The following is a 13,903-nucleotide window of genomic DNA, read 5'->3' on the forward strand; positions in this document are numbered from 1 at the left end:
AATCACTTTAAGTCTAAAAATATGAGTTTTCAGTCTAATTGCCTTGGCCCTTGGCTCACCCGGAGACAAAGATTAAATTGCTTTTGGTTCGCTTCAATCACAATTAAATTAAAAGGATATGAGCCTAGGGCTTACGGACCTAAATAAAGAACAAAAAGAAAATAACCTCAGACCCCGGGGGGGAGACGATGACCTTGTCTGACACCTCGAGATTCAAGAGAACGCGGCGGACAACAAACACTGTCCAGGCTCATAGACGTCAATGGAGTCTCAAAGCCAAACGCAACACACAGCGGAGGAAAGAAAACACCGCCGGGAAGACATTTCTAAACTGTAAGCCTGAGGATGTGAGCCCTGCAATTTGCAGCCATTGTCAGTTTTCAAGCAGGCCGGCTCTGTCGTGATAAAGGCTACAAAGTCATAAAACTATAGCCAATGTTGTTAGGTGGAGGTTTACTTTACTACAAACCCATCAGCATAGAAAAAACAGGAGCTGCCACTTTGGAAGATACGAGTTCTGGGTTTGGATTGGACAAATCCATTATACAGCAATGAAGAATAATACCATCAGCTATAGAGGACTACAAACCACACCAATAGATTACACAGCAATGCAAAATAATACTGTCGGCTACAGAGGACTACAAAGCTTAGCAATGCATTACACAGCAATTCAGAATAATATGTTGCTACATACTTGGTTGCAGGTCCGATGTCTCCAGCGGAGGGTCTCAGGAGGGGTTAGGAGGGTCTCAGCAGGGGGATATGTGTGGGTGGCAGAAGTTTTATAAGCAATTCCGTGTGGTTCCCCAGAGGCTGCCACGGGGTCTCAGCAAGCACTGGACCACTTGCAGCCGGTTCAGTTAAAAAATGTAAAGCACCAGTACCAGTGTGTAGAATTGGGGCATTTTCAAGAGTACTCGTGGAAAATGCCCAGTATTGGTGCATTACTACCAGGGATTATTAAATCCACTTCCTCTGAGCTCAAGTCATCTTGGATCTGCTCCAGCCTGTGACTGGACAGTAAAAGGAGAAGCAACACAGTGACAAATTCATCTCTGTCTCCTATCAGCATGCTTCTTGTCAGCACCTAAAAAAAATTGTCTCCTAGTACTGCTACTTCCTCTCACACTCCAGTCCTGCTGTATAGGGACTGCAAGAGGCTGATACCAGGTCACATTTAGGTACCTACACTGCACATGTAAATTTTCCCATGGCCTTTTAGGTGGTGATAAGATAATTCCACCACCATACATCACCTGATTTGCTCCTCTGATCTTATATCTTGGGAGATTTTAGGAGAGTATATTACTATTATTATACACGATTTATATAGCACCGACAGTTTGCGCAGCGCTTTACAATATACCAAAATTGCCTCTACAGAGTTTTTTTCCCTATATGCAAAAAAGCACTGGTTTAGGTATCGGATTCCTGGACCCCTTATCACACAGCTTCCCACCCACTATAAACGTGTTTGTTGGGATGATACCTGTGCACTTGAGGTGATCTCCACCCTTTATGCCCACCTGAAAGGAGAAGCTATAAAACTCTCCCTTACTCTATCCAGCCTGAGGCTGTTCTTTTGCTCTCTCTTCCCCAATTCCTCCTGATCCCCACTCCATGTTAACTCTCTTCTTAATTTTCCTCATGTGATCAGTCTCTAGCCCTGGAGCAGATGGCCGTTTTTGTTAGCCAATATCCAATAAGCTAGTAACACATCCATCTAAATCTTTGGTTTTCAACTGGTGGGTCGTGACCCAAAAGAGTGTCGCGACCCAGTGTCACTCGGATCCGGGCAGCATATTTTGAATGGCTGCTCGGTGCGAAAAATTAGAGTGCTGCACTGGGGGGAGGCTGAGGAGGCTCTCACCTAGAAAAGTGGAAGGCATGGGGCGTCCCACTGAACATGGGGTCGCGACCCACTTTTGGCTCACGACCCACCAGTTGAGAACCAAGGTTCTAGTGCATACCCAGGATGGACACGTCTATGTTCTCAATAGATTGTTTCCTTTGGATGATGTGCGTCAATGGAGACCCATGTTAAAAGCAGTGTGAAAGGAACGGATACATGAAGGGGAACTGGACCTTTGTACTTGGAGAACTGAGGTAATGTTATTCATGTGTATCCTCTGGGATATGCAGATATTTCGCCTCATCTAGCAATTTAGATTTGTTTGATCCGGATTTATTATTGAAAAAATAGGATTTTTGTACTCACCGTAAAATCCTTTTCTCTCCGTTCATTGAAGGACACAGGGCAAAAGATCGTAGATCCTGAATGGTAGGGTATATCGCCACCTGCAGGAGTAGGACGCTAGGCACATAACAAAAAGACAAGACAGCCTAGGGGCGGCCCCTGCTGGTGGCCCAACCCCTCACTTGCTGACAAGTCTCCAGTAAGTAACAAGCAGTTAGGAGTACACACCCAACATAGAGGGCGGGACCTGTGTCCTTCAATGAACGGAGAGAAAAGGATTTTACGGTGAGTACAAAAATCCTATTTTCTCTCCCGTTCATTGAAATTTATTACTATTATAAGTATTTGGACCGATTTTGGATGTATAGACAGAGTGTGGGATTGAGCCACACATGAGGAAGAGCTTTGTTTTGTCTAGCGCTTTGTAGTTATACCCAAGTGGACTCCCTGAGGTCTTGATAAGCACTTGTTGGCCAGTGAAGGTAAATGCTAGAACACCAATCACTGCCTTGTTTTGGCCCTATAGCTGCAAGGTAGACACAGGCTAAGATCACAATGTTGTTTTGTTCAAATAATTTAGGAGAAAAATACTCACAGGGCGCATCTTTGGTGAGATGACATCCAGCAGGAGGCAGAGGGCATCTAGTACCAAGGACTGAGGGCCCACATGTGTACGAATATGTGGAGAGATTTCAGAGACCATCGAGTTAAGAATATTCAGCATCTGGTTCATTTTGGACTGCGCCTGGAAGGTCAAAGCAAAGCACAATAAAGGGCAGTTACTCTTTAAAGTAGATCTAAAACCAAAACCTTTATTTTTAGAGTAAGAATTGGTAAAAGAAAACCCTTTTTGTGTTGGGCCTGTAACCCATTGGGAAGATTTCCCTTCACTTCTTGTCGACACAGGAACTGTGAGGAAGTCTCAAAAGTAAGGAAAATCCACTCTCAGAAGTGAAACACCAGAACAAGAATCCCGATTCCATTCTGTTTTTACGCATGTTTACGCTACGCAAATATACGGCTCCATACGCAGCTATGTGTATGGAGCCATTTATTTGCATATGTTGCATATGGGACAATACGTGTGTATATGTGCGGCAGTGTGAATGAGGCCTTAAAATTCTAGATTTTCCTTTCAGTCCCAGTGACAATGGTCATCAGGACAAAGACAGCAACTAAAACATAATAGACCCTACATAACTCTACTGGAATTCAAAAAAAGAAAAACATAGGTTTGGATATGCCTATACTTGGGCAATATCTAACCCAGGAGTAGGCAACCTTGGCTTTCCAGCTGTGGTGAAACTACAATCCCACAATGCCTCTGAGAGTCAAGTCAGAGTCTTGCAATGCCTTATGGGACATGTAGTTTCACAACAGTTGGTGTAACGAGGCTGCTTACCCCTGGTTGCCTGCCCCTATGTCCTACATGGGCAAAGCACAGGTTATCTTTAAACTTCATTCCTGTTTCAATATTTTTATTCAAGTTTTGTAAGGAATAAACATAGAAAAATGGTTCACATTGCTCCAATAAAATAGCATATTGTGAAAATGACACATATCGAATGTAACAGTATATAAAAGGAAGAATATATCGTACAGCAAGTATGGGTCCCATCCATATCCATCGATAGCTTTAAGCTGTATTTCAACAGCAGGAGGTTTTGTTTACAGGCCGTTTCCAATGATATCAAGAGTGGAATGTTCTTTTACTAAAGGTAAAGTTCTGTCTTTACATACAATTAAAGCAGAACTGTAAAAAAAAAAAGGTGTTGTATGTAGCAAAAAAAAAAAAAAGTCAACCCTGTTAGGCTTTACAAAAATGATACACCTTATCTGTGTTGCCCTATAAGCCCCCTGTGCTCCCCATGCTGCAGCGCTATTTATGCAGTTCGTACAAAACAGAATGGAGGAATAGTAACACTGCTTTAGAATCCATGAAATAGACACCCGTCAATGTACCTGGTGGCACTAATACTGCACAGCAACAAAATGAGTCTAATGAGTTAGCATCATCTAGAGGTCACAAAGGAGTACTGCAACCAGGAGGGCCCCATTTACAATGTCAAGTTCTCATATACACTGGATGAGGATGATCAACCTCCTGGGCTAAAACTGATTTTTTTAAAAAAACAAAAAAAAAAAACTGGGGAAACAATGTAATAAAGAAAAGGTAAGCCTGGATATACCTCGTAGTGGCTGTTGGGATAGGCAATCCGAGGGATGTTGTTGGCTGCGAAGAAGAGGTGGAAGGCGACAGGGAGGAAGGGCAGGTATCTCATTAACTGGAAGTTCTGCCCACGCATTATCGTTGTATTGACTACGTCTGTAAACCCCAACCAGTCCAGAGCCAAACACACTGTGCCGAAACTGGACTCTTTCACCTTCATGTTCAAGAAGTTGTCATACAGGCCCTGAGGAGAGAGCAGAGCGGTCAATATTCAGAGACATCCAGCAAATGTAGCAAACAAGATCACGCAGAACATTGGTTATTAAGAAGAAAGGTGGGTCAAACCTGTGAAGCCAGAACGGGGAGTCCTGAGCAACGTTTCTATTTTTGATGTTATTTTAAAGGGGGGGGGGCTACCCCAGCACTACAAGAGGTTTGTGCTTGTTTTTTCAAGTGCTAAAATTAAGTCATAGTCACCTGATCCTCAGAGCCGGCTTGCTCTCACACCCGTCCCTGGCGCTTCGCTCCCACAGTCAAAGGTCCTGTGAGTCATCACAGTGTATTGGATGTGAGGACACCGAGGGACATACCATCGCTGCAGTAGAGGAGGAGACAGGCTAGAGGGAGTGCTCTGACAGCTGGCTGGCTCCACAGTGCGGGTGTGTATACGTTTTTTTATTTTAGCACCTAGACAAAAATGAGCCTTTAACCCCTGCAGAGCAGGGATAACTGCACTGCAAGGGTTAAGAAAAGATTTGCCTGGAGTTCTGCTTTAAAAAAACCTAGTATATAAAATGTAATACTTCAAGGGAAATTAGAGGCCTTTCATGTGCTTTGGAGAATGTATGGTACTTAAAAGGAGAACTATGAGGGGAGTGATTTCCACTCATCCTCATAGTAAGAGCCGACCTGTGACAAATGAAACTGTCACAGGTGGGCTCTATTGATCGGGAAGTGAGCAGAAACATGCCGCCGATCCGCCCACTTCCCGAACGTCTCCCTGCAGTGAGCGGTGACCGTCAGTCATCGCTCACCGCAGAGATTCCCCCTCACCCGTTTCCGATCCTCCAGCGCTGAGGGGAGGAACGAACAGGGAGGGGGCGGGCACAGCTAGCTCTGTCTATAGATAGCCAGAGACAGCTGTCACTCGCGCAGCTGGGTGGATCTTGACAGTATTGTCAGGATCTGTCCCGGCTGCGGTGCTCTCAGTGTATAGCGAGCAATAGCCTGAAATATACTGAGCTTTCTGTCTTCGGAGGTTAGTATATGTCCTCCCGTGACCCTAAAGAGAACTATGGGGAAAAACACTAACCCCCATAGTTCTCTTTTAATAAAATGTATCATCTTCCCAATTATTGTTTTTGCATTTCAAAATCTTGTTTCTAAACATATATAAATAACATTTTACAATTTACTTAAATCCCAACTCTTGAGGGGTTTAAAGGCAATACATTCTAAACTATGCAAGCAATGTTTCATACAAAGTCACACAGATTTTATGAATGCATTGGATATTCTCTTGAACCACAATTCATTGAAATAAAATACAACTCAGTGTGTGTAGATAGGTGGACACACACACACACACACACACACACACACTTTACTTCTCACTAAGAGCTGCACAATGGTGGTGTCTGATGGTTCCTCTCATTTAGTGCTAGTCTGTAGGTCAGGCCTTGGAGATTCTTGAGGTTGCCCATCACTTATTGTGGCCAAGCAGACAAGGTGAGCAAGAAGGGAGAAAGCAGATCGTCACCTTACATCCGCTTTCAATACACTACTAAGATGGCAGTGCTGAGGATTCACATGTGGGTCATTTTTTAGGCTGCCTAGGATGCAAGTGATCCTGATGTTAATTCTTCCTTTAATAACCCATCCGCACAGGTAGAGTGGCTACAGTTTTTCATTATTAACTGTGGAGACAAAAAGCCACTGGCAAGATGAAGCCCCACTTACCATAGTCAGCTTCTCATACTCCCCCGTTGCAGTGGTCAGGTGTAAAATATGGTGGAACCTGTGCGCCATGGCACTCAGTGGTGTCCTGCCCATCAGGTTCAGAGGGTCATTTGTGTTTCCAAGAAGAAGGTAGAGGTCCTGTGCTGCCATGTCTTGGCCGATACGTTTTCTTTCAGAAAAAGGAAAGAAAAAAAAAAAAAAAAAAAAAAAAAACACATTATAAATCAGCCTTACAAATATTACCCGATTTTACACCAATGGGAGCTTGCGTGCTATCTCCTATGACTTTGATCAGCTTGAAGCATGTTTCAGATCATTAATGCAAAATATTTATTCCCATTTATTAAAGACCTGTTCACACTTGTGCAGCAGAAAAATGGAGCTCTACACAAGGGCACACAATTGCTTTGTATGTGCCACATTCACACTGCAACGGAGGTGAAGTGTGGTCTGCGATGCGGCGTGCTGCGAAAAAGTGCAGACATGGTGCAATTGTTCAGCAGTGCCGGGACCTAAACAAGTGCAGTGTGTAGACTCCAAATAAAAAGTAAAAAAAAAAAAGTGAACAGTACCTTGAATTGTGACAATACGAGGCACCGCGGCTCACCGCTGTCACTTCAGTGGACACTAGCCGCACAGTAAAACACTGGGTTTTGCTGTGCAGCTAGTGTGAATGGGCCCTAAAAGATGTCTCCCTGACAGTGCACAATGATCTTTCTGACAGAAAGCCCATCACTGCTTGCACATTTTTTACCATCCAATCCAGACCAACTAAGGCATTCCCATTAAGGGCGGGTTCCCTCCTCTGAACCAGTTGTAAGAGCAAACTGTTGGCATAGACTTGCCAATTAAAAATAATTTTATTAGGTATATAATAGAACATCATATGATCCCTTTACCTAGACGTTGCCTTACCTCTGGACTTTGGGGAGTTGGAAGATCTCCTGCCACACATAGAAAAGGCTCTTATTTTGGTCTTTTAGTCCAACCTTCATAGTCTGGACTGTTCGCACGTTCAGCTCTTTCTTCCCTCGGCCGCGCAAAAACTGACAAAGCACAGGTTATAGCATGACAATTAATATTCACATATTGGTCTAAATAAGCCCTCTGCTAAGCACCACGTCTGAAATGACCATAAAAGGCAACCTCAATATACTTTTATTAATAAAAAGAAACCTCTTTCTGCACTCACGGTCTCTCAGAAAGTAGGATGAGCACAAACGACAAATATGCAGATTGTGAGCTCTCACAAGCAGGATCTTCTAATCCTTTTGTGTGGTATTGTCAGAACTATTTGGCAGAAAGGAATCAATTTCAAAGGCCTATACATATTATTTTACAGATTTGTATATGGGCGTCATGGTAGCCATTTTGTCTGCTTGATAGAAGGTCAATGCGAGTTTATTCTTTCTGAGACAAAGACTCTCACAGAGAAGAAGTTAGAAATTTTAGCATAAACATTCTCAGGTCGTAAATTGTGGGGGTCTCAAGATGTGCATAAGATAAGGATGGTGCCAGCCCATGTAGGTTAAGATTGATGACTTTCATGCCTCTATTGAGGACAATGGACAAGAGCCCGGAATGTTTTAAAGATTTTTTTTTTTGCCCATGCGCTGTTAAAAGTTTGAGTTTGTGAATATCTGTTGCTGGAAGAAGTCACATGTCAATTCTGAACCTTTTGTTTTATTATTCTGTGAGATACTGAGAAGCAACCCATTGCATTAAAAAAGTTATACATTATGTATATATATAAGTTATATATTATTTTGAATAATATCCTGTGGTAATCATTTTACACATTACCTGTCTTATCAAATTGATTGAAATTATTTGATCCTTATTCTTTGTTTGTCACCAATTATATTTTTATTATTATTCTGCACTGATTTTTAATCAATAAATATATGTATTTTGTATACAAGGGTATTCATCTTGTCTTCAAATTAGCGCAAATAAAAGAACTCGTGTTAATTTTAATTTATGGAAATAAGTTGGGAATCTCCTTAATTACAGATCCTTGCTTGTTTTCATAAATAGAAAACGGTTTATCAGAGCAGTATAAACATTCTGACAGTATTGTAAATATATTGTCTCCCCATATGATGTAAAGCACTATGCAAACTGCTGGTACTATATAATATTGTATAATATTATTAAATGTTTTAGGAGCCCCTCCAGAATGGCAAGCAAGTAGCTAGCAATTTCAGAAGGAAAGGGCAGCAATGGCAGCCTTTATATTTCTCTCCCCAAAAATGTCCTTCATATAAACACCACAATTTTAGATTAGGCTTTCAAAGTACAGACACAATGGGGCACACTGTTAGTTTCTGTTACACTTGGGATGGTAACAACATATGTGTAGTGATGTCCGGATACCAGTGCCGATACTTGGCATTTTCATGAGAACTACCAGGGTTGCAGCGGTTGCAGCTGGGACCTGGCCCTGGCTCTCCACCACTGGCCGGAAATCATTAGTCTGTATTGTTTAAGAAAAACTGTCACATGACAATAAACAAAAAATGTATCAGTACTTGTAACTGTGAGTACTTGTGCAAGTATCAGTACTTGTAAAAATGGTACCATCACATATATATTTATAAAAAAAAAAACCAATGCATGAAAATGGGGATGTACGAATCCCAGGAGCTCTGTGTGCTCCTTATAAATGACAGCAGCCTCCTAACTTTTGAATTTTTCTCTGGTCTAGTCCTGGAGCTGGAAAAGTATCTGTACATGCACTTGTACAGAGTATGGTACTTGGTATCTGAACATCCCTACATATGTGTGATGCAATCATCCAACAAGTGAACTATGGTATGGTGACATATGAACGCAGGATGTTGAACATACCTGTAATGTATTAATGCAGGAGCGGATATCGTTCTCGGTCTTCTCGCACAAAGCCATCAATGCCCCAGTGTCAGCTTTCATGCTCTGCCTAATGGTGATCTGCGGAAACACAACAGGGGAGTACAAACGAGGCCATGTGCTGGCAGGAGTCACACGACTTATTGAACTGGCATACATCACTTCTTAAAAGCTGGATTCCTTGAACAGTAACCCACATTTGATCATGCAATGTACTACAATGCACTGTATATGCTGCGTTATGAGTGCCTTATTAAAACACAATAGTATCTCTACAGTCTCCAATGATCTGAAAACCACCCACAATGCTCCTGGCAGCCAGAGCCCATTTGATATTTGCGCCTAGGCTTAGGGTCATATGAGGGATATCATGCATGGCAAATTCTTATTCAAAAACATGAGATGGCTTTTCATCCAAACCAATGCAATCTGCTAGTGTTTCATGCAAAGTGCACATTTTAATGATGCGCTTATTTTACAATATTTTGCGCTGTATAAACATTTGTACGGGTTTCACTAAAAGTGCGTGAAATCAGGACTGTTTGTGTTCTGACAAACGTGCCAGTGGAAAAATGAAAACTTAGATCCTATCTATTTTCATGTCAGACACACTGGCTTGCTCTGGACAGATACTGGCTAGAGTGTGTGAGAGACTGACTGGATGGGCACGTGTCTTTTTCACTCTCCTTTTACCCAAGGTAAACAAGGCGTACCACATTTTTCATGTACTGAATCTTCACATGCTTTATTGTTTGCTGGGATCGCTTTCCCTCTGTAGGCAAATGATTGAGGGCACCGCAGCTCCTTGGCAGGGATAATTTACCGCACGTAGGATCAACACAAAGAGCAGAGCAGTTCATTAGCGAGGGCCTCCCTTGTGACTCCATGTAACCTAGATACACCGCCGGTTCATCCAGTCGTGACAGTGTCAATATGCCATTTAGAGGCACAAGGCCCAGCTGCTCCCTGTACCAGCTGTGTGCGCAGAAGAGCGCCAGAGACAACGGCCGTGCCTTTTATAGTCTAACTCCTCAGCCGAGTTCTGGGACAAGCTCATTAAGCTAAAGTCTTCCTGACAGGTAAAACAGCAACTGCAGGTTAATGAGGCCAGATACAGTACATAATCCCCCGCACAGGTTTAAAGGAGAACTCCACACAGGATAAAAATCCTTAGCAAAACAGCTGTGTATTCTAGCGTAGGAGAGCTAGATATAAAAAGAAGCAAATATGCGCACACGATCCTGCCACCCACTTTGGATGGAACTGCCAATTAGAGTTTGTCTGCTCTGATCTGGTAATCCCTGTTATTTCCAGAGGACATCTGTTGATTATAAATAAGTATTTGTTTCAGATCAAAGACGTGCCGTTCAGTTAAAATGTTCATATTTTTGTAGAATACAGTACTGGCTGGTTTTACATCCTTAGGTTTATGAATATATGCTACAATGCCCCTGTTTATTCGGGCAGGTCTACAAGAAAGCAAAAGGCAAATGCATGCACCTAGAGGTAAGGAATGTACTATGTTGTCTGTTGCTTTTGTTTACAGTGGCTGTAGGGTCACTTTAAATTTTCTATACAATAAAGCTGCTGGGATTTTTTTTAATACTATTCTGAACTACAGACAATATATAAATTTTTCCAGATGAGTCTTCACTGACCTCATATAACCTTTGTACCAGCCTGGAAGGCAACGTTTGAGGGAAATTCAGCACGAAGGCTTGCTGCCTCAACTGGCGCAGTGACGGGACGTACCTGTACAGGAGAGAAAAGGGGGCGAAGAGCACTTGTGGAGGTTTGAAAATCAGCTAAACAGCGGAGGGGACAAGACCTAACAGCTACCTTTAAAGTGAATAAAACATTTTTTATACAGCAAAGGACCAGACAGGGTAGGCTCTCTATTAATCCATACTGTGTGTTCCATGAACCCATATGAAAGAAACAGAAATGAAGCTAGACTTGAGTTAAGAACCTTGAACAAAAACAAAATCTTTTGGTGTTTAAAAAGGACCTGAATGGTGTCCGAAAAAAACACCAAGCAGAGCGTTAATCACCATTATTGACTGCTGGCTCCCTGCAGCTGATCCTTTTCCCATTACAGACTTATTACGCCTTAGCCCTCATTTCACACGAGTAACAGCTGGCCCGTACAGCTCCGTGCACATCCGTATCGGGCCGCTCCCGGGAAGGACAGGTGCTGCGTGTGATTATGGGAGTACGTGGCCTTACGCCGCCCTACGCTGCACGTCCGTACGGGTGCGGCTGTCCCTGCTCGGACGCAGACAGGATCCATTCTGTCAGAGTATGCCCGCACGAACGTGCAGTTCGGGTGAGCTTAGGGGGGCGTACTTCCATAGAAAAGAACAGACTGCTGCGTGTAATAACACACAGCACCTGTCCTTCCCGGGAGCGGCCAGATACGGCCGTGCACGTATCACGGATCTGTACGGTCCGGCTGTTACTCGTGTGAATGAGGGCTTAGGGTTCATTCAGATGGGCATGCAGGCCCGTAAAATGATCATGTTTGGAAAGGACAGGAACTGTCTTGGACGCACGGTGTCTGTGTCCAAGTGCCGGCACTCAAACCTTCATGGATGGGCATTTGAACCTGTGTAATTGCACACAGCCGCGTCCTCCCCAGGGAAGAACAAGCTGCTGGGTAGACGCAGCACCTGTCCCTTCCGGGATCAGGTCATTTTACGGGCGTGAATGCGGTACGAACACGCATGCCTGTCTGAACGAGCAATTATTCTGCAACGTTTCCGTGCGCAGAGGCAGCCAGTTTAGTAGAGACAGGCTTTGCTACCACGTCAGAGCTGCCTCCCATTGATGACTGGTAATCTGGTGGCTCATGATCATAATTAAGAAGCAGGGGGAAGATGTGAAGCAATCAAAGATCCTAAAAATAAATTACCTGACTGCATATGTATTTCTGTGCTTTAGAACAGACACATGATTATTGTGGCTTGCTTTCATATTGGTGCTGCATTAGTTCTGACTTGCAGGGGGGGGGGGGGGGGAATTTATAAATTAGCACACATTATTTTGTACCTTATTATATAGGCCCTCTCCTCCACTGCTTGTCTGTACACCTACCAGATACATAACCCCACCGAAAAAGCTATTTTATTATATATGTTTAAATAACTAAGATCATGACTTACTGGTCATTGCAAATACAGATGATGGGCCTAAGCAGCAAACCGCCTTCTTTCTTTTTCTTCTTTGTTACTGCACCTTCGGTAACAGAGTCTCGGTCTTTCCCATCTTTTCTGTTTACTAAGCTGAGCAGCATGTTAATAGATACCTAAACAAACAAAAAAACATAAAAGATGGCTAAAACCCAACAACATACAACACAAATAACAAATAACTTGATTTAGCCAGAAAAGCAATATGCATTTGTATAACCATACGAATGTAATATGTTGTAGTATAGATTTGGACTAAGCAGGTCTGAGCTGATAAAGTAAGGGGTATGCAAATTAGTTCCATTTGGAGACTCAACAACCAGAACAATTAGTTGCTGGCATAGGAGTCATGGTTGTTCTCTTGGGATATGATGGAGGGGGACTATGCAAGTTCTAGTATCCCCATCATCTCTAGTAGCTCATTCCATATACTGCAGACAATTTACTTAATGCATGTCGAAAGTCATATAAGTAGGGAACAAGGATTGCCAACTTTTATATATTTTAGTATGACTTGCCTGCAGTGACAGGCAGGGAGGAGAATCCGCACAGGCATGATGCATGTTTACATTTTTCTGTACATCAGGGACTGTAAGAGCCAAGCCAACTTCAAAAACAGTCAAACTTTCAGGACTGTTACCCCTAAAACCTTTGTTAAGGGGAGAGTTTAGCTAAAAACCCTGTTTTTCCTGGGTTGCTCTTGCACGTGTCCATCTTAGTTCACTGATCAAAACTACATATGATTAGAGGGGCATGCCAATCAGGTATGACACTTTTGCATTTAAACTTAAGTCAAGGGGGCACAGCCCTAACTGCTGTTCCAATTTTCCTTAAATCATTCTATCGTATGCAGAGTGCTATCCTTTGTATAGTTATGCCTGCCAGTCTTCCTATTTTCTGAACCTGCACAGACTCCCGTGCAAAAATGCAGATCAACATTTCCCTGGCTACTGCAAATCAAATAATAAAACTCATTAAAAAGAAATTGTTGACTAAACAATGTCAGTAGTTATCCCAGACTTTCCCAATCCACTTTTGTACCAAACATAACAAGATCTTGGCATCTGCTCTCACTCTCTGTGATCATTCACAAAGAGGAAGAACTAGATGTTCTACCCAGAAAACGAATACACCAACGGCTGATTATACGATACTGCTTTTTTTATAAATGAGGCCGCTGTCCCTTGACTGATGAGAATCATAGTTAAACACTTCTTTTACGTTGAAAATACTTTTGTTACCTTTGCCCTCCCACCGCCAATGAATACAAGACAAAATAACTTTGCTGGAAGGGCAAGGCCACAGCTTTATTGACTTATTATTAAATCGTGCCAGTCACGGATAAACCGTGAGCACCCAAACATCATATCTTTATAACACAATGCAGAAAATCTGTCTTCACCATCAGTTCTAGATAGATGTCCAACCATCAAAGAATTTCAGCAAAGTTAACGGGGTAACCGATTAAGCTGGCAAGGTCAAAAATATGCCAACAAAACTGGGACAAGTTATAAAATA

The 13,903-nt window shown here is 42.7% G+C and overlaps 1 protein-coding gene across 1 annotated transcript in view; it reads right to left on the bottom strand.

Annotated features, from left to right (window-relative positions):
- CHTF18 (chromosome transmission fidelity factor 18) overlaps nucleotides 1-13,903 on the bottom strand; it is a 42,951-nt gene that overhangs the window by 17,961 nt on the left and 11,087 nt on the right. The window contains 7 exon segments of the mRNA XM_018567615.1: nucleotides 2,796-2,945; nucleotides 4,390-4,614; nucleotides 6,330-6,498; nucleotides 7,245-7,375; nucleotides 9,180-9,278; nucleotides 10,856-10,949; nucleotides 12,359-12,501. Coding sequence (XP_018423117.1) covers nucleotides 2,796-2,945; nucleotides 4,390-4,614; nucleotides 6,330-6,498; nucleotides 7,245-7,375; nucleotides 9,180-9,278; nucleotides 10,856-10,949; nucleotides 12,359-12,501 — 1,011 coding nt within the window.

Source organism: Nanorana parkeri, unplaced genomic scaffold (assembly GCF_000935625.1).
Source record: "Nanorana parkeri isolate BGI_ZX_2015 unplaced genomic scaffold, ASM93562v1 scaffold1075, whole genome shotgun sequence".
Lineage (NCBI taxonomy): Eukaryota > Metazoa > Chordata > Amphibia > Anura > Dicroglossidae > Nanorana > Nanorana parkeri.